Raw genomic sequence first — 23607 nt, 5'->3', positions numbered from 1 at the left:
TGTTCCGACCCACACCAACTCTGGGTCCTTATAGCACTGCAGAGCAAGGAAAATCACATTGCAGTTTAAAGTCAGGAGTCTGGAGTAAATTTGACTAACGTTTGGGAGTCTGTTGACTCGGAGGGAAACTGTCCCCGCCTCCACACCCCAGTTTTTTCGAGAAAGTACTTGTCTCTGATAGATTGAAAGCAAGAACTCGGTTATTGAAAAGAAGGCTAAGGCCTGTTCATCGACTATTATAACTACCCCAAAAAAAAGAAACATAAATTTATATTTTATTTCTTTTATTTTAATTCCCCTGTGAAAAACTGTACATAATTATATTTTTATTTTTCTCTTTTGTGAATAATTAATTTCATATGAAAAAAACAAGAGTTGGCGTCGTTTATTGTTATTACTTGCAAGTGAACTGAGGAAAAATTAATAACTAATTTGAATGATCTTTCTTTACAATCGAAGAGGATAGAAAAGATCAACTGCTGCCATCAAACGTCATATCAACCCAGTTTTCATGAAAGCGACTGAACCGCGTCACAGGACCTTGGTGTATGTTTGAGCCGAACCACCTAGGACTGCACTTGTAACTATGTGGACACTGCAGTCTTCGTGTTTCATCTTAACCGAGAGAGGTCAGGTCGTCACTAAATGTTATATTTGGTGCCGCAACAAGGATTCAACTCCAAAAGATATATATACTAGACGAACTTAAAAAGAAAATCGCTCAGGAAATATCCTGAAGAAAAAAAAGAGAAGTCCACGGGATCACTAAAATGTACTTTTAGAACCCCACAAAATTTCGTTGTTTGTCTTTCGAGGGGAACCTGTCTCACTGCTTCACTGAATCTCTCAATCTGTCTCGTTGCATACAATAGGAAGAAAACAGAGGGTGTAGACAATTTAAGTTCAGGTATTAAACTTTGGGGATTCAGACTTTCAACAACGTGCAATCTCATGAGGGGGGGAGCAACACCAAATAAAAAAAAACTAGCTCATCGGGGCTCCAGATACACAGCCCTATATTGGGAAGTCCCATGAGGTGACACTACTCCTCCTGCAAATAGAATATAATTCTCAACCTTAATGGAAAATATTATCAGACTACTAGTGACAATGTTCCTTTAGAGCTGCACCTCTCTTACTTTTTCCTAAAATGAACAAGGCTCCCCATGATCATAATTCAATTTTTCAGCACATTATTTCAATTAACTGCTTCCCTAGTCTTGTTAAACCTTATACCTTCTTTAAATCTTGCTAAGAATTGTAGTTATTGTGTCAATTCATGATTTGGATTTTTGAGGAAATTAGCATCACTTTTTGAGAGGGGCAGACACTATTTAGTTAATTAGGTTAATGGTACTCCACCCAAATATGGACGATTCATAATTTTGTAGAAATACATTCACTTAAGATAACTGATCTAGTCTTTATGGAATAATCTAGTATATCTCTTATCAATCACCTCTATTCGTGCTTTCTGTAATCAATTAACTCATGTTTTTTCCTTTTCTTTTTTCTGTCCTACTATCGATACATGAAATGTCAACCCTTTTTAAACTACAATATGTTTGGTATGCAATTGGGATAAATAATTTCAGTTTTCTAGTCAAATAAAATTCATTTAATTTTAGAAATTTTTGCTCCCACTAAACATTGATCTGATGATATATCCGAAAGGTTTTTGAACGCTATGTTATTTTCATGTTATAAAACAAAGATTTCGAAAATACTTTTTCATTTTTTATTTCATTTAAAAACATATTGAAGTTTTTATCAATACTTTCAAATTTATAACTGGCCTTGTACGTCAGCTCAAATCTTTTCTTCTTAAATGTATTTAAACATCTGCATCAGCAATTTGTTATGAAAAAGTCCCAAATATTAGGGTTAATTTTTGTATTCAAACTATTTCTTTAAATAAAATTGTAATCCCTTTCCTGTATAAGTTCACCAATTATAAACGTCAGGTAATTTTTAATGTTCTTGTTCATGATTACTGGAATTGCAATTCAGTGTGTCCACATACACTGAAATCATTGTGTAAGAGATAAGGCACATACCTCACAAATATGTTTCTATTGCAATAGAAGCATCCTTCATGACATTTCAGTTTTTATCGAGCAATTTTCATATTAGCTACAACATACTATACCTGTGGAATGAAATAAATTTAACTAGTACCGTTTTTTTATAGGACATGCAACAAAAATAAATTGGTTTTCATGTGTTGCAACATTTGCCGTTAAAATTGTAAATGAACAAAATATTGTATGAGAATATAGTTTTCTTTAGCACATTTGAAAATGAAGAGTTACATAGTTCACATGAATATAATTTTATGTAAAAATAAGTGAAACGTATTTTGTTTACAGTACGTGTTTGCATGAGACACAAATCAAAAGAATGATTTCTATCATATACGAGTTCGCATATGTTGCAACATATAGTCTTTTCTTGTGAAAGAAGAGCCACATATTTCACAAGAATGTGATTTCTCTCTATTTTTTCATTTTTCTTATCATTTTGTTTAAGCCAGGGATGGGGCATCCTACCAGATGCCAAACATACACCTGCTATTTTAGACACTCCAACCGAGAGATCTTTTTAAGATTCTAACCGTCCCTTTAAGTGCAATTGTTTGAATCTCCTTTGCACTTGGTTTACCTGGTATATTTGTAAGATAGTTTGTAAAATTCTTTTTCATAAGTCCGGTTGCTCCTATAATTACTGGAATGATAGAGATCTTCTTAAGGTTCCAGTTTCTTTTCATGTCATACATAAGACCCTGGTATTTGGTAATCTTTTCCCTCTCAGCTCTGTTTAACCCAGCATCATTCGGGACACTAACTTCCACCAAGGTTGCTTCCTTCTCCTTCTTGTCCCATATTACAATGTCGGGTTTTATAGCTCCGTTTTCTAGGTACGTGGCTGTATGGATTGCATAGTCATAGTGGATGGTATATGACTTGTTTCTGACTGTTCTTTCGGGTATATGTTCCCATGACTTCTTGCTGCATTCGATATTTAACTTATTGCAGATCGTTCAGTGGAGATATTTGCATACTTCATTGTGTCGCATTGTATAGTAGCCGTCCCTTAGCAGAACCTTACAGCTAGAAATCAGGTGGCTCACACTCTCTACTTCTGTGTAGCAGAACCTGCATTTGTTGTCTTTGCTGAGACCACTCATCTTTTTAAACGCATTGGTCATCAAGCCTTGATCTTGAGCAGCTATTATAAACTTCTCCTGGTCATAGTGGAGCGATCCATCCTTTAGCCAGCTTAGAGACCCTTCCTTATCAATATAGTCTTGGTTATATTCGTCCAGAAAATACTTGCCCCGTTGTTGGTTGGCCCATTCTTCAACTTTCTTGTCATGGAAAGCTTTAGTGTATTTCTGGCGACTTTTTCTGGCTATTTCAGTCGCAGGTATCTTTTCTGTTTCTGTCTCACTTGTACGACAGTCTTTCCCAAAATGTTTGGCCAGTTTTGTGATGGATGTTGTTCTACTGGCTCTTGATTCCTGATGTTGGTGTACCATTTTGAGAGTTGGGTTTTTAGAGCTCATCAGATATTGTCCGGTGCTCACAATAGTTGCACGATGTTGATGGTCAATCTCCGAGAGCCCCATACCTCCTTTCCATCTGGGCAGATACATTCTAGACAGACACTGGTTTCTGTATATTACTTTATACATTGTCAGCATTTTACGTGTCTTAGTGTCTAGTCTATTTATGTCTTTTTGTGGCCAGTCGACAATACCAAAACTGTATGTTACCACTGGCATGGCTAGTTGGTTAATGGCAGTTATTTTGTTTCTGCCTGTGAGTTCTCTCCAGTATGTGTTCGCATGTGTCGCAATACATGTCCCTTCCGTGTAAAGGAAGAGCCACATAGTTCACAGGAATATGGTTTTTCTCCAGTATGGGTTTGCATATGTTGTAACATGTGTTGCTTCAGTGCAAAAGAAGAACCACATACTTTACAAGAATATGGTTTCTCCCCAGTATGTGTTCGCATATGCTGCAACATATGGTGTTGTCTTGCAAAGGAAATGCCACATACTTCACAGGAATATGGTTTCTCTCCAGTATGTGTTCGCATATGCTCCAACATATATTGTTTTCTTGCAAAAGAAGAGCCACATACTTCACAAGAATATGGTTTCTCTCCAGTATGTGTTCGCATATGTTTAAGCATGCCTGATTTCCATGCAAAAGAAGAGCCACATACTTCACAAGAATATGGTTTCTCTCCAGTATGTGTTCGCATATGTTTAAGCATGTCTGATTTCCATGAAAAAGAAAAGCCACATATTTTACAAGAATACGGTTTCTCTCCAGTATGTGTTCGCATATGTCGCGATATATATGATTTATATAAAAAAGAAGAGCCACATACTTCACAAGAATATGGCTTATCCCCAGTGTGTTTGTGCATATGTCGTAACATACGGTCTTTCCTTGCAAAAGAAGAGCCACATACTTCACAAGAATATGGTTTCTCTCCAGTATGTGTTCGCATATGTATCTGCATATGTTGCTTCTGTGTAAAAGAAGAGCCACATATTTCACAAGAATATGGTTTCTCTCCAGTATGTGTTCTTATATGTTGCAACATATGGTGCTTCAGTGTAAAAGAAGTACCACATACTTCACAAGAATATGGTTTCTCTCCAGTATGTGTTCTTATATGTCGCAACATATTTTCTTTATGTGTAAAAGAAGAACCACATATTTCACAAGAATATCGTTTCTCTGCAGTATGTGTCCGCATATGTGTCCGGATATGTTGCTTCTGTGTAAAAGAAGAGCCACATATTTCACAAGAATATGGTCTCTCTCCAGTATGTGTCCGCATATGTGTCCGCATATGTTGCTTCTGTGTAAAAGAAGAGCCACATATTTCACAAGAATATGGTTTCTCTCCAGTATGTGTTCTTATATGCTGCAACATATGGTGCTTCAGTGTAAAAGAAGAACCACATATTTCACAAGAATATGGTTTCTCTCCAGTATGTGTTCTTATATGTCGCAACATATTTTCTTTATGTGTAAACGAAGAACCACATATTTCACAAGAATATCGTTTCTCTGCAGTAAAGGATTCACAATTCATTTTCAAAGTCGAAATATTTAAGAGATGATTATACACTATTATTTATGTAAAACATAATAAAGCTAAACACTAAGTTATAAAAGTGTTCAGTTTTTAAAAGTACTATAGCTATTGCCATTGAATGAAACTATGAATAGAAAAAATACTTTCCTAGTTAAAAGCAAATTGTTTTTAAATATATTTTCAGAAAATGCGAACTGATGAAAGAAAATTGTATGGTTTACAATTCTCTCATTTCTGCCTTTTAATTTTAATCCATTTGCATTTTTCTTGTGTTGTTTGCTTGATATTCTGCAAATTAAAAAAGAAATAAAAGATAAATTTGAAGAAAATATATAAATGTTATACATGTTTTTGCAAACAGAATTATTTTTATGACGTTAAGGTCTAGACATAGTTATTTACGAAAGATAAATTAGAAATAAGTTTCAGTATAATGTGCTGAAAACAAAAAATTGGAGTCATCATGTTCAACTTTATTAAGAAGTCACAAAATTCGAAATTATTTAATTTAAAAATGGAATGAGGATATTTTCCGATACTTATCCCTACTTTATATGAATGAATTCATTTTGTAGCGATAATATTAAACTAAATTTTCTACAAAACCTTCAATGAGATTAAAATTTAATGTTTTAATATAATTTACACATTTTATAAACAAAATAATTTCCAATATTTTGAAGCACAATTGATGATTTTAAAAACTGTAATAATAATCTCGTTACATGTGCAACACATTGACTAATCCATTCGATGCATTTAAACAATCTGGCACTCCTTTACCATTGTGCTTAGTTCAAGAAATTAATGTATAAATATTTACAGATGTTCAAATTGGAGAACGTATAAAAATCACCAAAATTACTTACAAATAGTTGCTATCCAAAAAAATACAAAAGAAAATTATGAATCTTCTTCACATGTTATCAAATATTTCCTAATTTACTATTACACATTTGTGTGAGAACAGGCGCTACCCACTGGACAATACACAATCACCATCTTCGACAAATAGACTGTGCCAGATGACATCATGGCAAGTAAGACAAAAAATGTATTGTTTTTTTTTTAATCTTGATGAGGGCTTTGTTATAAACCGAAGATTTGAAACTTAAAATAAATGAATATTTGTTTATTTAAAAAATAAATATCCGTACATGGTTGTTTTCATTTTTTACAAAAGGTGGATTACAACTAATACCATATATATATATATATATATATATATATATATATATATTCTGTCCAGGTCTGGATCGTTAATACGATTCAGTAGCAGAAACATGTGTAACTAAACAGATAAAATGGTAATAAAATAAAAAATATATATTTGCTCTGCAATAGTATTGAGCACCTTTTTCAAGTTTTCACTATTTACCAGCTGATATATATATATATATATATATTGTACAGAGAGAGTAAAATAGGTGGATTTGTGAAAGCAAACTGATTCAGCAACTGCAGGAAATTACAAAAAATAAAAAATGATTTTCTACGCAAAGGACTAATTTTTTATTTATATAATTCTAAATGTGGAAAATCTTCCTAGACAATATATATATTTATGTGGAAATATTCTTTATTCACTTATATTTCATTTTTATATATACTAATCCTTATTGAAGAAGCTCAATGTAATTATGGAGCATATTATGTCAAAAATTGTAAGTCTCAACTGAATTAAAAGAATAAATTGTAAGATGGTTACTGTCAAGATGATCTTACATCTTACAGATGGTTACTGTCAAGAATTGTAAAAGTTAATGGAATTACAGGAAATAAGTTGTAAGATGGTACACATAATAAAATTTGGAATATAGCCTTTTTATCATTTATTCATTATACATATAAATATATATATATATACATATAATAAATAAATGACAAAAGTGTACATTCTAAATTGCATGATGTGTACGAGCTTACAATTTTTTTCCTTTAATTCCGTTAACATTTACAATTCTTGACAGTAACTATTTCATAGTACAAAATCATTACTTTAATTATTATATATATATATATATATATATATATATATATATATATATATATATATATATATATATAAGCGAACATGTGTGTGCGTGTGTGTGTTTCTACGTCCACCAAAAACTTTCGACAGACACAAAACTTTACAAATTTGGTATTATCTTGAAACTCCAACCTTCGGGAAAAAATATTGAAATTTTGGCCCAAATGGTCAACTCTAGGTTGGTCGTCTGGCCGATTTTTTTTGCATAGGTGGGTCATCAGATTTAGTGACATTTTAACGTTAAATACTACTTAATTCGCTATAATTTAAAATAGATTCTTATGTTATTTATACATATTTGAAAAAATGTTTAGTCATGTCACGTAATGTGACGTCAGCACACTTTAATGGCGACGTTTGTATGCAATACAATGAATATAATAAGAGATGGGTAAGATGTCAGTATGGTACAGATTAAAATATAAACTTTCACATTATGAAAATGGTTCCAACATGATTATCGGGTTAAAAATAGTATAATATGAGAGTATAACGAAAAATGACAACGAAAAATGATAAGGAAAAAAATTATGCTTAAAAATATTTAGCGATAAGAGGAATGAATCGCTATACTTACAAAACAAAAACAAACAGCCATTTTCTTTTTAATATTAGTAACAATAAGGGGGGGCGAAAGATGTGATCACTTGAATTCTAAGAACAGATACTACATATTGATCTTAGTCAAAAGACCAAATAACCAGTTATATGGCGTAATTTATTACTGAACATTATATTCTACTAGACATACATGACCCGTTGGGTCAGTATGTTATATTAGCTATGGAATTCAAGTATGAGCCTTACACTTGTGCCGTAAAGAAAATAGGTCTGAAAAAAGAATATAGATAGATTTCTATGAGTCGTTCTGTTTATTATAATTGATTATTTTTGACAAAAAAAATTTACAGTTACTGAATTATAAGTGGTTGGCCATACTTATAGGTGCACTGAACAGATACCATAATACTTATTATAGTTAAATTCAAATTTTGATATATCTGCTTTTTTTACATCGTTCATTTCTATATTACATTTGAGTTATTTTAAACCCCACTCTTCCCATATTAAATAATAATTTCGAAATAATAACGTTAATATTTCGGCATCCCAATTGTTCTTTTGTTTTTTTGTTTATTTTAAACCCCACTCTTCCTACGTTAAATAATAATTTCGAAATAATGTTAATATATCAGCGTCCCAATTGTTCTTTTTTTTGCGTTTAAATTATCCAGATAAACAATTGTTAATACTGTCTGCTTTTTTTTTGTTTTTACATCATTCATTTCTGTATTACGTTTAAGTTATTTTAAACCCCACTCTTCCCATATTAAATAATAATTTTGAAATAATAAGGTTAATATTTCAGTGCGCAGGTCATGCACACATGTGCAACCGAATGTCATAAACCAGAAAGTGGGTTACATACATCATTACAAGGTCATTTGAGTTTTATAATTATATAGATTAAAAAAGATGCATATTATATATTTATCGTGTACTACATTGACACAAGATGTCATATTCCAAAAATCATATGGCTGAACTGCTGATTCAAAAAAGCAGGTAATGAATCAGTGCATGCTGAGAGTTTATTTGTAACATTTCAGAAATCATGTAAATATATAAAGTAATCCTGAGTTAAGGAGGAGGGGGATTAAAGTCAATCGAATGCTGAGACTAATACTACACTAAGGAATTCATGTTGAAGTAATATGCACTAAAAGAATACCCGGCGTTGCCCGGGATTAGATGAGAGGTGAATATATGTACTAGCAGAATACCCGGCATCGCCCAGGAGCAGAAAAGATATGTGGATATATGTACTAGCAGAATGCCTAGCGTTGCCCGGAATTGGATGAGATAGGTGGACATATATACTAGCAGAATACCCAGCATTGCCTCGGATTGGATGAGATAGGTGGATATATATATACTAGCAGAATACCTGGCATTGCCCAGGATTGGATGAGATAGGTGGATATATGTACTAGCAGAATACCTGACGTTGCCCGGGATTGGATGAAATAGATGGATATATGTGCTAGCAGAATACTCAGCATCACCCGGAATAGGATGAGATAGCAGAATATCTGTCGTTGCCTGAGATTAGATGAGATAGGGGGATATATGTATCAGCAGAATACCCGGCATTACCTTGGGATTGGATGAGATAGGTGAATATATGTACTAGCAGCATACCCGGTGTTGCTCTGGATTGGATGAAATAAGTGGAAATATTAACTAGCCGAATACCTGGTGTTGCAAGAGATTGGATGAGATAAGTGGATATATGTGTTGTATAATTGGGTTCATATTGGGGATCATATATCGAAAGATGGCAGGTACATGTAATGACGGTGATGAGGGAGAGGCATTTATAACATTTTAATACAGTTCTGTAGATTCTTATAACATATATTAGAAACTGAGAGAGGGTGATCAGTTTTTATAACACAGAAGAGGGGAGAAGAGATACATTTCTTGTAAGAGTTACATAAAGTTCCTAAAACGATGAGTGAGACAAAGTTCATATTAAGGATGTTTCACACATTACTTTTGCTGTTGAATGACGACACGACACAGGTTTACAAAACATGATGACTTCTTTATTATCAGATCGACCGGTTGAATGATGATGACGTCAAGGAATTCAAAGTCATTTCTACATTAAATGTTCTACCCCCTTCACCTCTGAGGGGACCCTCCTCTGATCATGTCAACTCTGTCCAACCGACTCAGCTGACTGTTCAATCCGGACTTGTCTGCCTCTGATCTTCGACTGCCTCTCTACTCATCCGAGCTTCTATTATTGAGAATTCATTTTTGCTATGACGTCAGATGTGTGGTTTCAAAACATGACCCACTCACGTGGGGAACTCACATGACTGACACGTTCTCCAAACACACTTCTGAAATAAAGAATTCTCACTAACCTATTTTTCAACATATTTTTAAATTGTATTGTTTATTATATTTTTAGCTGACCTTTTTTATTTCAATTTTCATAAAACAATGAAGAATTAAATTATTTTTACAAACACACAATAGCCAAACTATTTTATATGATATTTAACAATGCAAAATTCTAACATTCCATTTTCTGAATCTATTTCTGAACCTTGCTTACAATGTTCGAATCTCGATCTATCCTAATCTCATTTTCCACTTATCTAAAGTTCTTCTTACAGGAAAAGGGGACAGCCCTTTTTCCTGTAACATATGTATTAGCAGAATACCTGGTGTTGTCCAGGTTTGGATGAGATAGGTGGATATATATACTAGCAGAATACTCAGAGTTGCCCGGGATTGGATGAGATAGGTTGATACATGTAGGAGCAGAATACCCGGCGTCGCTCGGGATTAGATAAGATAGGTGGATATATGTACTAGCAGAATACCCTGCATTGCCAGGATTGGATGAAATAGGTGGAATGTTTCCTAGCAGAATACCCGGCGCTGCCTTTGATTGGATAAGATAGGTGGGTATTTGTACTAGCAGAATACCCGGCGTTGCCAGGGATTGTATGAGATAGGTGGAAATATGTACTCGCAGAATACCCAGTGTTGTGCAGGATTGGTTAAGATAGGTTGATATATGTACTAGCAGAATACCCAGCGTTGCCCGTGATTGGATGAGATAGGTGGATATATGTATTCACAGATTACCCGGCATTGCCCAGGATTGGATGAGATAGGTAAGTATATGTTCTAGCAGAATACCCGGCAATGTCCGGGATTGGAGTAAATAAGTAAAAATATGTACTAGCAGAATACACAGCGTTGCCCGGATTGGATGAGATAAGTGAATATATGCACTAGCAGAATAGCCGGCATTGCCTGGGATTGGATGAAATAAATAGAAATATGTACTAGCAAAATGCCTGGTATTGCCCAGGATTGGATTTAATAGGTGGAAATATGGACTATCAGAATACCCAGCATCGCCCAGGATTGGATGAAATAGGAAAAAATATGCATTAGCAGACTAGCCGGTGTTGCCCAGAATCGGATGAAATAGGTGGAAATATGTACTAGCAGAATACCCAGCATTGCTCAGGATGTGATGAGGTTGGTAGAAATATGTACAAGCAGAATATAAGGCATCGTCCGGATTTCGATTAGATAGGTGGAAGTATATATTAACAAAATACCCGGCATCAACCGTGATTGAATTACATAGCCTGAAATATATACTAACAGAATACCCAGCATCGCCCGGGATAGAATGAGATAGGTGGAATTATATACTAGCAGACAACCCGGTGCCACACTAGCAGAATACCACAAATCGCCCTTGAATTGATTAAATAGGTGGAAATATATAATAGAAGCATATCCAGCATGGCCTGGCATTTAATCACCTTGCTGGAAATATATACTACCCTTGTACCAACCACAGGCCTGTATAAAAGGACATTGCTGGAAATATATACTACCCTTGTACCAATACAGGCCGGTATAAAAGGACGTTGCTGGAAATATATACAACACTTTTACCCGCCATAGCCCGGTATAAAAGGACGTTGCTGGAAATATATACTACCCTTTTACCCGCAATATCCCGGTATAAAAGGACATTGCCGGAAATATATACGACCCTTGTACCCGCCATAGCCCGGTATAAAAGGACGTTGCTGGAAATATATACTACCCTTGTACCCGCCATAGCCCGGTATAAAAGGACATTGCCGGAAACATATACGACCCTTGTACCCGCCATAGCCCGGTATAAAAGGACGTTGCTGGAAATATATACTACCCTTGTACCTGCCATAGCCCGGTATAAAAGGACGTTGCTGGAAATATATGCTACCCTTGTACCAGTCATAGCCCGGTATAAAAAGACGTTGCTGGAAATATGTACGGCCCTTGTACCCGCCACAGCCCGGTATAAAAGGATGTTGCTGGAAATATATACTACTCTTGTACCTGCCATAGCCCGGTATAAAAGGACGTTGCTGGAAATATATACTACCCTTGTACCCGCCATAGCCCAGTATAAAAGGACGTTGCTGGAAATATATACTACCCTTGTACCAGTCATAGCCCGGTATAAAAAGACGTTGCTGGAAATATATACTACCCTTGTACCCGCCATAGCCCGGTATAAAAGGATGTTGCTGGAAATATATACTACCCTTGTACCCGCCATAGCCCGGTATAGAAGGACGTTGCTGGAAATATATACTACCCTTGTACCTGCCATAGCACGGTATAGAAAGACGTTGCTGGAAATATATACTACCCTAGTACCAGTCATAGCCCTGTATAAAAGGATGTTGCTGGAAATATATGCTACCCTTGTACCAGTCATAGCCCGGTATAAAAAGACGTTGCTGGAAATATATACTAGCCTTGTACCCGCCATAGCCCGGTATAAAAGGACGTTGCTGGAAATATATACTACCCTTGTACCTGCCATAGCCCGGTATAAAAGGATGTTGCTGGAAATATATACTACCCTTGTACCCGCCATAGCCCGGTATAAAAGGACGTTGCTGGAAATATATACTACCCTTGTACCCGCCATAGCCCGGTATAAAAGGACGTTGCTGGAAATATATACTACCCTTGTACCCGCCATAGCCCGGTTGAAAAGGACGTTGCTGGAAATATATACTACCCTTGTACCCGCCATAGCCCGGTATAAAAGGACGTTGCTGGAAATATATACTACACTTGTACCCGCCATAGCCCGGTATAAAAGGACGTTGCTGGAAATATATACAACCCTTGTACCCGCCATAGCCCGGTATAGAAGGACGTTGCTGGAAATATATACTACCCTAGTACCAGTCATAGCCCTGTATAAAAAGATGTTGCTGGAAATATATGCTACCCTTGTACCAGTCATAGCTTGGTATAAAAAGACGTTGCTGGAAATATATACTACCCTTGTACCTGCCATAGCCCGGTATAGAAGGACGTTGCTGGAAATATATACTACTCTAGTACCAGTCATAGCCCTGTATAAAAGGATGTTGCTGGAGATATATACTACCCTTGTACCAGTCATAGCCCGGTATAAAAGGACGTTGCTGGAAATATATACTACCCTTGTACCCGCCATAGCCCAGTATAGAAGGACGTTGCTGGAAATATATACTACCCTAGTACCAGTCATAGCCCTGTAAAAAGGACGTTGCTGGAAATATATGCTACCCTTGTACCAGTCATAGCCCTGTATAAAAGGACGTTGCTGGAAATATATACTACCCTTGTACCCGCCATAGCCCGGTATAAAGGGACATTGCTGGAAATATATACTACCCTTGTACCCGCCATAGCCTGGTATAAAAGGACGTTGCTGGAAATATATGCTACCCTTGTACCAGTCACTGCCCGGTATAAAAAGACGTTGCTGGAAATATATACTACCCTTGTACCAGTCATAGCCCGGTATAAAAGGATGTTGCTGGAAATATATACTACCCTTGTACCCGCCATAGTCCGGTATAAAAGGACGTTGCTGGAAATATATGCTACCCTTGTACCAGTCATAGCCCGGTATAAAAAGACGTTGCTGGAAATATATACTACCCTTGTACCAGTCATAGCCCGGTATAAAAGGATGTTGCTGGAAATATATACTACCCTTGTACCAACCACAGGCCGGTATAAAAGGACGTTGCTGGAAATATATACTACGCTTGTACCCGCCATAGCCCGGTATAAAAGGATGTTGCTGGAAATATATACTACCCTTGTACCAGTCATAGCTCTGTATAAAAGGATGTTGCTGGAAATATATACTACCCTTGTACCCGCCATAGCCCAGTATAAAAGGACGTTGCTGGAAATATATACTAGCCTTGTACCCGCCATAGCCCGGTATAAAAGGATGTTGCTGGAAATATATACTACCCTTGTACCAGTCATAGCCCTGTATAAAACGATTTTGCTGGAAATATATACTACCCTTGTACCAACCACAGGCCTGTATAAAAGGACGTTGCTGGAAATATATACTACCCTTGTACCCGCCATAGCCTGGTAAAAAAGGATGTTGCTGGAAATATATACTACCCTTGTACCCGCCATAGCCCGGTATAAAATGATGTTGCTGGAAATATATACTACCCTTGTACCCGCCATAGCCCGGTATAAAAGGACGTTGCTGGAAATATATACTACCCTTGTACCAGTCATAGCCCTGTATAAAAGGACGTTGCTGGAAATATATACTACCCTTGTACCAACCACAGGCCGGTATAAAAGGACGTTGCTGGAAATATATACTACCCTTGTACCCGCCATAGGCCGGTATAAAAGTATGTTGCTGGAAATATATACTACCCTTGTACCCGCCATAGCCCGGTATAAAAGGATGTTGCTGGAAATATATAATACCCTTGTAGCCGCCATAGCCCGGTATAAAAGGACGTTGCTGGAAATATATACTACCCTTTTACCCGCAATATCCCGGTATAAAAGGACATTGCCGGAAATATATACGACCCTTGTACCTGCCATAGCCCGGTATAAAAGGACGTTGCTGGAAATATATGCTACCCTTGTACCAGTCACTGCCCGGTATAAAAAGACGTTGCTGGAAATATATACTACACTTGTACCCGCCATAGCCCGGTATAAAAGGACGTTGCTGGAAATATATACTACCCTTGTACCCGCCATAGCCCGGTATAAAAGGATGTTGCTGGAAATATATACTACCCTTGTACCCGCCATAGCCCGGTATAAAAGTACGTTGCTGGAAATATATACTACACTTGTACCCGCCATAGCCCGGTATAAAAGGACGTTGCTGGAAATATATACTACCCTTGTACCAGTCATAGCCTGGTATAAAAAGAAATTGCTGGAAATAAATACTACCCTTGTACCTGCCACAGCCCGGTATAAAAGGATGTTGCTGGAAATATATACTACTCTTGTACCTGCCATAGCCCGGTATAAAAGGACGTTGCTGGAAATATATACTACCCTTGTACCCGCCATAGCCCAGTATAAAAGGACGTTGCTGGAAATATATACTACCCTTGTACCAGTCATAGCCCGGTATAAAAGGATGTTGCTGGAAATATATACTACCCTTGTACCTGCCATAGCTCGGTATAAAAGGATGTTGCTGGAAATATATACTACCCTTGTACCCGCCATAGCCCAGTATAAAAGGACGTTGCTGGAAATATATACTACCCTTGTACCAGTCATAGCCCGGTATAAAAAGACATTGCTGGAAATATATACTACCCTTGTACCTGCCATAGCCCGGTATAAAAGGATGTTGTTGGAAATATATACTACCCTTGTACCTGCCATAGCTCGGTATAAAAGGACGTTGCTGGAAATATATACTACCCTTGTACCCGCCATAGCCTGGTATAAAAGGACGTTGCTGTAAATATATGCTACCCTTGTACCAGTCACTGCCCGGTATAAAAAGACGTTGCTCGAAATATATACTACCCTTGTACCAGTCATAGCCCGGTATAAAAGGATGTTGCTGGAAATATATACTACCCTTGTACCCGCCATAGTCCGGTATAAAAGGACGTTGCTGGAAATATATGCTACCCTTGTACCAGTCATAGCCCGGTATAAAAAGACGTTGCTGGAAATATATACTACCCTTGTACCAGTCATAGCCCGGTATAAAAGGATGTTGCTGGAAATATATACTACCCTTGTACCAACCACAGGCCGGTATAAAAGGACGTTGCTGGAAATATATACTACGCTTGTACCCGCCATAGCCCGGTATAAAAGGATGTTGCTGGAAATATATACTACCCTTGTACCAGTCATAGCCCTGTATAAAAGGATGTTGCTGGAAATATATACTACCCTTGTACCCGCCATAGCCCAGTATAAAAGGACGTTGCTGGAAATATATACTAGCCTTGTACCCGCCATAGCCCGGTATAAAAGGATGTTGCTGGAAATATATACTACCCTTGTACCAGTCATAGCCCGGTATAAAAAGACGTTGCTGGAAATATATACTACCCTTGTACCAGTCATAGCCCGGTATAAAAGGATGTTGCTGGAAATATATACTACCCTTGTACCAACCACAGGCCGGTATAAAAGGACGTTGCTGGAAATATATACTACGCTTGTACCCGCCATAGCCCGGTATAAAAGGATGTTGCTGGAAATATATACTACCCTTGTACCAGTCATAGCCCTGTATAAAAGGATGTTGCTGGAAATATATACTACCCTTGTACCAGTCATAGCCCGGTATAAAAGGATGTTGCTGGAAATATATACTACCCTTGTACCCGCCATAGTCCGGTATAAAAGGACGTTGCTGGAAATATATGCTACCCTTGTACCAGTCATAGCCCGGTATAAAAAGACGTTGCTGGAAATATATACTACCCTTGTACCAGTCATAGCCCGGTATAAAAGGATGTTGCTGGAAATATATACTACCCTTGTACCAACCACAGGCCGGTATAAAAGGACGTTGCTGGAAATATATACTACGCTTGTACCCGCCATAGCCCGGTATAAAAGGATGTTGCTGGAAATATATACTACCCTTGTACCAGTCATAGCCCTGTATAAAAGGATGTTGCTGGAAATATATACTACCCTTGTACCCGCCATAGCCCAGTATAAAAGGACGTTGCTGGAAATATATACTAGCCTTGTACCCGCCATAGCCCGGTATAAAAGGATGTTGCTGGAAATATATACTACCCTTGTACCAACCACAGGCCGGTATAAAAGGACGTTGCTGGAAATATATACTACGCTTGTACCCGCCATAGCCCGGTATAAAAGGATGTTGCTGGAAATATATACTACCCTTGTACCAGTCATAGCCCTGTATAAAAGGATGTTGCTGGAAATATATACTACCCTTGTACCAGTCATAGCCCGGTATAAAAGGATGTTGCTGGAAATATATACTACCCTTGTACCCGCCATAGTCCGGTATAAAAGGACGTTGCTGGAAATATATGCTACCCTTGTACCAGTCATAGCCCGGTATAAAAAGACGTTGCTGGAAATATATACTACCCTTGTACCAGTCATAGCCCGGTATAAAAGGATGTTGCTGGAAATATATACTACCCTTGTACCAACCACAGGCCGGTATAAAAGGACGTTGCTGGAAATATATACTACGCTTGTACCCGCCATAGCCCGGTATAAAAGGATGTTGCTGGAAATATATACTACCCTTGTACCAGTCATAGCCCTGTATAAAAGGATGTTGCTGGAAATATATACTACCCTTGTACCCGCCATAGCCCAGTATAAAAGGACGTTGCTGGAAATATATACTAGCCTTGTACCCGCCATAGCCCGGTATAAAAGGATGTTGCTGGAAATATATACTACCCTTGTACCAGTCATAGCCCTGTATAAAACGATGTTTCTGGAAATATATACTACCCTTGTACCAACCACAGGCCTGTATAAAAGGACGTTGCTGGAAATATATACTACACTTGTACCCGCCATAGCCCGGTAAAAAAGGATGTTGCTGTAAATATATACTACCCTTGTACCCGCCATAGCCCGGTATAAAAGGATGTTGCTGGAAATATATACTACCCTTGTACCCGCCATAGCCCGGTATAAAAGGACGTTGCTGGAAATATATACTACCCTTGTACCAGTCATAGCCCTGTATAAAAGGACGTTGCTGGAAATATATACTACCCTTGTACCAACCACAGGCCGGTATAAAAGGACGTTGCTGGAAATATATACTACCCTTGTACCCGCCATAGGCCGGTATAAAAGGATGTTGCTGGAAATATATACTACCCTTGTACCCGCCATAGCCCGGTATAAAAGGATGTTGCTGGAAATATATAATACCCTTGTAGCCGCCATAGCCCGGTATAAAAGGACGTTGCTGGAAATATATACTACCCTTTTACCCGCAATATCCCGGTATAAAAGGACATTGCCGGAAATATATACGACCCTTGTACCTGCCATAGCCCGGTATAAAAGGACCTTGCTGGAAATATATGCTACCCTTGTACCAGTCACTGCCCGGTATAAAAAGACGTTGCTGGAAATATATACTACCCTTGTACCCGCCATAGCCCGGTATAAAAGGACGTTGCTGGAAATATATACTACCCTTGTACCCGCCATAGCCCGGTATAAAAGGATGTTGCTGGAAATATATACTACCCTTGTACCCGCCATAGCCCGGTATAAAAGTACGTTGCTGGAAATATATACTACACTTGTACCCGCCATAGCCCGGTATAAAAGGACGTTGCTGGAAATATATACTACCCTTGTACCTGCCATAGCCTGGTATAAAAAGAAATTGCTGGAAATAAATACTACCCTTGTACCTGCCACAGCCCGGTATAAAAGGATGTTGCTGGAGATATATACTACCCTTGTACCAGTCATAGCCCGGTATAAAAGGACGTTGCTGGAAATATATACTACCCTTGTACCCGCCATAGCCCGGTATAGAAGGACGTTGCTGGAAATATATACTACCCTAGTACCAGTCATAGCCCTGTAAAAAGGACGTTGCTGGAAATATATGCTACCCTTGTACCAGTCATAGCCCTGTATAAAAGGACGTTGCTGGAAATATATACTACCCTTGTACCAGTCATAGCCCGGTATAAAAGGATGTTGCTGGAAATATATACTACCCTTGTACCCGCCATAGCCCGGTATAAAAGGATGTTGCTGGAAATATATGCTACCCTTGTACCAGTCATAGCCCGGTATAAAAAGACGTTGCTGGAAATATATACTACCCTTGTACCCGCCATAGCCCAGTATAAAAGGACGTTGCTGGAAATATATACTACCCTTGTACCAGTCATAGCCCGGTATAAAAGGATGTTGCTGGAAATATATACTACCCTTGTACCTGCCATAGCTCGGTATAAAAGGATGTTGCTGGAAATATATACTACCCTTGTACCCGCCATAGCCCAGTATAAAAGGACGTTGCTGGAAATATATACTACCCTTGTACCAGTCATAGCCCGGTATAAAAAGACGTTGCTGGAAATATATACTACCCTTGTACCTGCCATAGCCCGGTATAAAAGGATGTTGTTGGAAATATATACTACCCTTGTACCTGCCATAGCTCGGTATAAAAGGACGTTGCTGGAAATATATACTACCCTTGTACCCGCCATAGCCCAGTATAAAAGGACGTTGCTGGAAATATATACTACCCTTGTACCCGCCATAGCCCGGTATAAAAAGACGTTGCTGGAAATATATACTACCCTTGTACCTGCCATAGCCCGGTATAAAAAGACGTTGCTGGAAATATATACTACCCTTGTACCCGCCATAGCCTGGTATAAAAGAATGTTGCTGGAAATGTATACTACCCTTGTACTCGCCATAGCCCGGTATAAAAGGACGTTGCTGGAAATATATACTACCCTTGTACCCGCCATAGCCCTGTATAGAAGGACGTTGCTGGAAATATATACTACCCTTGTACCAGTCATAGCCCGATATAAAAAGACATTGCTGGAAATATATGCTACCCTTGTACCAGTAATAGCCCGGTATAAAAAGACGTTGCTGGAAATATATACTACCCTTGTACCTGCCATAGCCCGGTATAGAAAGACGTTGCTGGAAATATATACTACCCTTGTACCAGTCATAGCCCTGTATAAAAGGATGTTGCTGGAAATATATGCTACCCTTGTACCAGACATAGCCCGGTATAAAAAGACGTTGCTGGAAATATATACTAGCCTTGTACCCGCCATAGCCCGGTATAAAAGGACGTTGCTGGAAATATATACTACCCTTGTACCCGCCATAGCCCGGTTTAAAAGGACGTTGCTGGAAATATATACTACCCTTGTACCCGCCATAGCCCGGTATAAAAGGACGTTGCTGGAAATATATACTACCCTTGTACCCGCCATAGCCCGGTATAAAAGGACGTTGCTGGAAATATATACAACCCTTGTACCCGCCATAGCCCGGTATAGAAGGACGTTGCTGGAAATATATACTACCCTAGTACCAGTCATAGCCCTGTATAAAAGGATATTGCTGGAAATATATGCTACCCTTGTACCAGTCATAGCTTGGTATAAAAGGACGTTGCTGGAAATATATACTACACTTGTACCCGCCATAGCCCGGTATATAAGGACGTTGCTGGAAATATATGCTACCCTAGTACCAGTCATAGCCCTGTAAAAAGGACGTTGCTGGAAATATATGCTACCCTTGTACCAGTCATAGCCCTGTATAAAAGGACGTTGCTGGAAATATATACTACCCTTGTACCAGTCATAGCCCGGTATAAAAGGATGTTGCTGGAAATATATACTACCCTTGTACCCGCCATAGCCCGGTATAAAAGGATGTTGCTGGAAATATATGCTACCCTTGTACTAGTCATAGCCCGGTATAAAAAGACGTTGCTGGAAATATATACTACCCTTGTACCAGTCATAGCCCGGTATAAAAGGATGTTGCTGGAAATATATACTACCCTTGTACCAGTCATAGCCCGGTATAAAAGGACGTTGCTGGAAATATATACTACCCTTGTACCCGCCATAGCCCGGTATAAAAGGATGTTGCTGGAAATATATACTACCCTTGTACCAGTCATAGCCCTGTATAAAAGGATGTTGCTGGAAATATATACTACCCTTGTACCTGGCATAGCCCGGTATAAAAGGACGTTGCTGGAAATATATACTACCCTTGTACCCGCCATAGCCCGGTATAAAAGGATGTTGCTGGAAATATATACTACCCTTGTACCAGTCATAGCCCTGTATAAAACGATGTTGCTGGAAATATATACTACCCTTGTACCAACCACAGGCCGGTATAAAAGGACGTTGCTGGAAATATATACTACCCTTGTACCTGCCATAGCCCGGTATAAAAGGACGTTGCTGGAAATATATACTACCCTTGTACCCGCCATAGCCCGGTATAAAAGGATGTTGCTGGAAATATATACTACCCTTGTACCAGTCATAGCCCTGTATAAAAGGATGTTGCTGGAAATATATACTACCCTTGTACCTGGCATAGCCCGGTATAAAAGGACGTCGCTGGAAATATATACTACCCTTGTACCCGCCATAGCCTGGTATAAAAGGATGTTGCTGGAAATATATACTACCCTTGTACCAGTCATAGCCCTGTATAAAACGATGTTGCTGGAAATATATACTACCCTTGTACCAACCACAGGCCGGTATAAAAGGACGTTGCTGGAAATATATACTACCCTTGTACCTGCCATAGCCCGGTATAAAAGGACGTTGCTGGAAATATATACTACCCTTGTACCCGCCATAGCCCGGTATAAAAGGATGTTGCTGGAAATATATACTACCCTTGTACCAGTCATAGCCCTGTATAAAAGGATGTTGCTGGAAATATATACTACCCTTGTACCTGCCATAGCCCGGTATAAAAGGACGTTGCTGGAAATATATACTACCCTTGTACCCGCCATAGCCCGGTATAAAAGGATGTTGCTGGAAATATATACTACCCTTGTACCCGCCATAGCCCGGTATAAAAGGAGGTTGCTGGAAATATATACTACCCTTGTACCCGCCATAGCCCGGTATAAAAGGACGTTGCTGGAAATATATACTACCCTTGTACCAGTCATAGCCCTGTATAAAAGGACGTTGCTGGAAATATATACTACCCTTGTACCAACCACAGGACGTTATAAAAGGACGTTGCTGGAAATATATACTACCCATCTACCAACCACAGGCCGGTATAAAAAGACGTTGCTGGAAATATCTACAGCCCTTGTACCAGTCATAGCCCGGTATAAAAGGATGTTGCTGGAAATATAATCTACCCTTGTACCCGCCATAGCCCGGTATAAAAGGATGTTGCTGGAAATATATACTACCCTTGTACCAACCACAGGCCAGTATAAAAAGATGTTGCTGGAAATATGTACGGCCCTTGTACCCGCCATAGCCCGGTATAAAAAGACGTTGCTGGAAATATATACTAGCCTTGTACCCGCCATAGCCTGGTATAAAAGGATGTTGCTGGAAATATATACTACCCTTGTACCTGCCATAGCCCGGTATAAAAGGATGTTGCTTGAAATATATACTACCCTTGTACCAGTCATAGCCTGGTATAAAAGGACGTTGCTGGAAATATATACTAACAGAATGTTATCAAAGTTATTATTTTAATAAGAGTGGGGCGATAATATGGGTTTAATCATTTAAAATGATTGTCTAAATTAGTTACATATCCAAGAATTTTGAAAAATGATGCAATGTGAGTTGTTTTATTGGTGTGTTTGTAATGAAGTAGGTGAGAATATATACTAGCAAAATTCTCAGTGTTGCTTGGGATTGAATGGAAATATATATTAGCAGAATACCCTGCATCACTCCTGATTGAATGATATAGGTGGAAATATGTAGAAACAGAATACCAGACATTTAATAATGCAGGTGCAAATAAATACTAACAGAATACCTGGAATCGCCTGGGGATGAATAAGATAGGTACAAATACAGAACAGACTAATACTTGGCATAGCCCTGGATTGTATTAGATATCTGCACCTATACACTAGCAGAATACCCGGCGTTGCTTAAAATTGAATGAGATAGGTGAGAAAATTTACTAGCAATATCCCTGGCATCACTCGGGATTGAAGGAGATTGATGGAAATATATATTAGCAAAATTCCTGGTGTTGCTTGGTATTGAATGAGATAGGGGCAAATACATACTAGCAAAATAATCAGCGTCGCTCTGGATTAAATGAGGGTGACAGAATATAAAGTGTGTACCGTAAATGGCTTAAACAATTTTCTATCTCAAAATTACTTCATTTGTAAAGTCGATTCCAGATATGGCTTAAACAGTTTACGATCTCAAAATTAGATTAATACATATATATTGTTGGTTTTCTATGAAAGTTCACTAGGCCAGTTTCGTTAGGGAGTAATCTATATTTTTTGGAATTTTTTATGTTATTATCCGGGAATGATGTGATGGTTGTAGTGGTGGGTAGAAAGAAGCATGGTTATGTTAATTTTAAACGTGCTCTTGTGTTTTCTTTTGGGAGTTGAGTTGGTGAGAGTAATGTCCGTTTTGAGGTAAAAAAGTATGAGCATGTGAAATTGTTTCATATATGTATTAAAATTACCCGTTTTTGTATAGGTAAAATTATTTTAAGTATGTGTTGTATCTCATCCATCCTCGTAAAGGTTAAATTATTTCATATATATGCTGTAAATTACCTACTCTAGGTAAGATATAATTATTTCATACGTGTAATACCCGTTCTAGGTAGGTAAAATATTCTTTGGCTCGAAATAGCAAATGATACATAGACACTAAAAATTCCTCTCTCCTTAAAATAACAAACATATTCAAAATCAAATTCAATTTTCTCATTGTTTATACAGTCCCGGGTAATGTTGGATAGCACCGCTAGTCTAATATATAAAAGCAAAAATGTGTGTGTGTGTGTGTGTT

At 38.1% G+C, this 23607-nt stretch overlaps 1 protein-coding gene across 1 annotated transcript in view; it reads right to left on the bottom strand.

Annotated features, from left to right (window-relative positions):
• Nucleotides 1-420: 420 nt before the first annotated feature.
• LOC145293315 (uncharacterized) overlaps nt 421-23607 on the bottom strand; it is a 41388-nt gene continuing 18201 nt past the window's right edge. Inside the window, exon 2 of the mRNA XM_080139960.1 lies at nt 421-5406. Coding sequence (XP_079996086.1) covers nt 3041-3892 — 852 coding nt within the window. The 5' untranslated portion in view covers nt 3893-5406 and the 3' untranslated portion in view covers nt 421-3040. The remainder of the gene's footprint in view (nt 5407-23607) is intronic.

Source organism: Euprymna scolopes, chromosome 14 (assembly GCF_053919585.1).
Source record: "Euprymna scolopes isolate OS-2025 chromosome 14, ASM5391958v1, whole genome shotgun sequence".
In the NCBI taxonomy this organism is placed as follows: domain Eukaryota; kingdom Metazoa; phylum Mollusca; class Cephalopoda; order Sepiida; family Sepiolidae; genus Euprymna; species Euprymna scolopes.
Note: the sequence above shows the minus strand (reverse complement) of the source record. Positions and strands in the feature narration are given on the sequence as shown.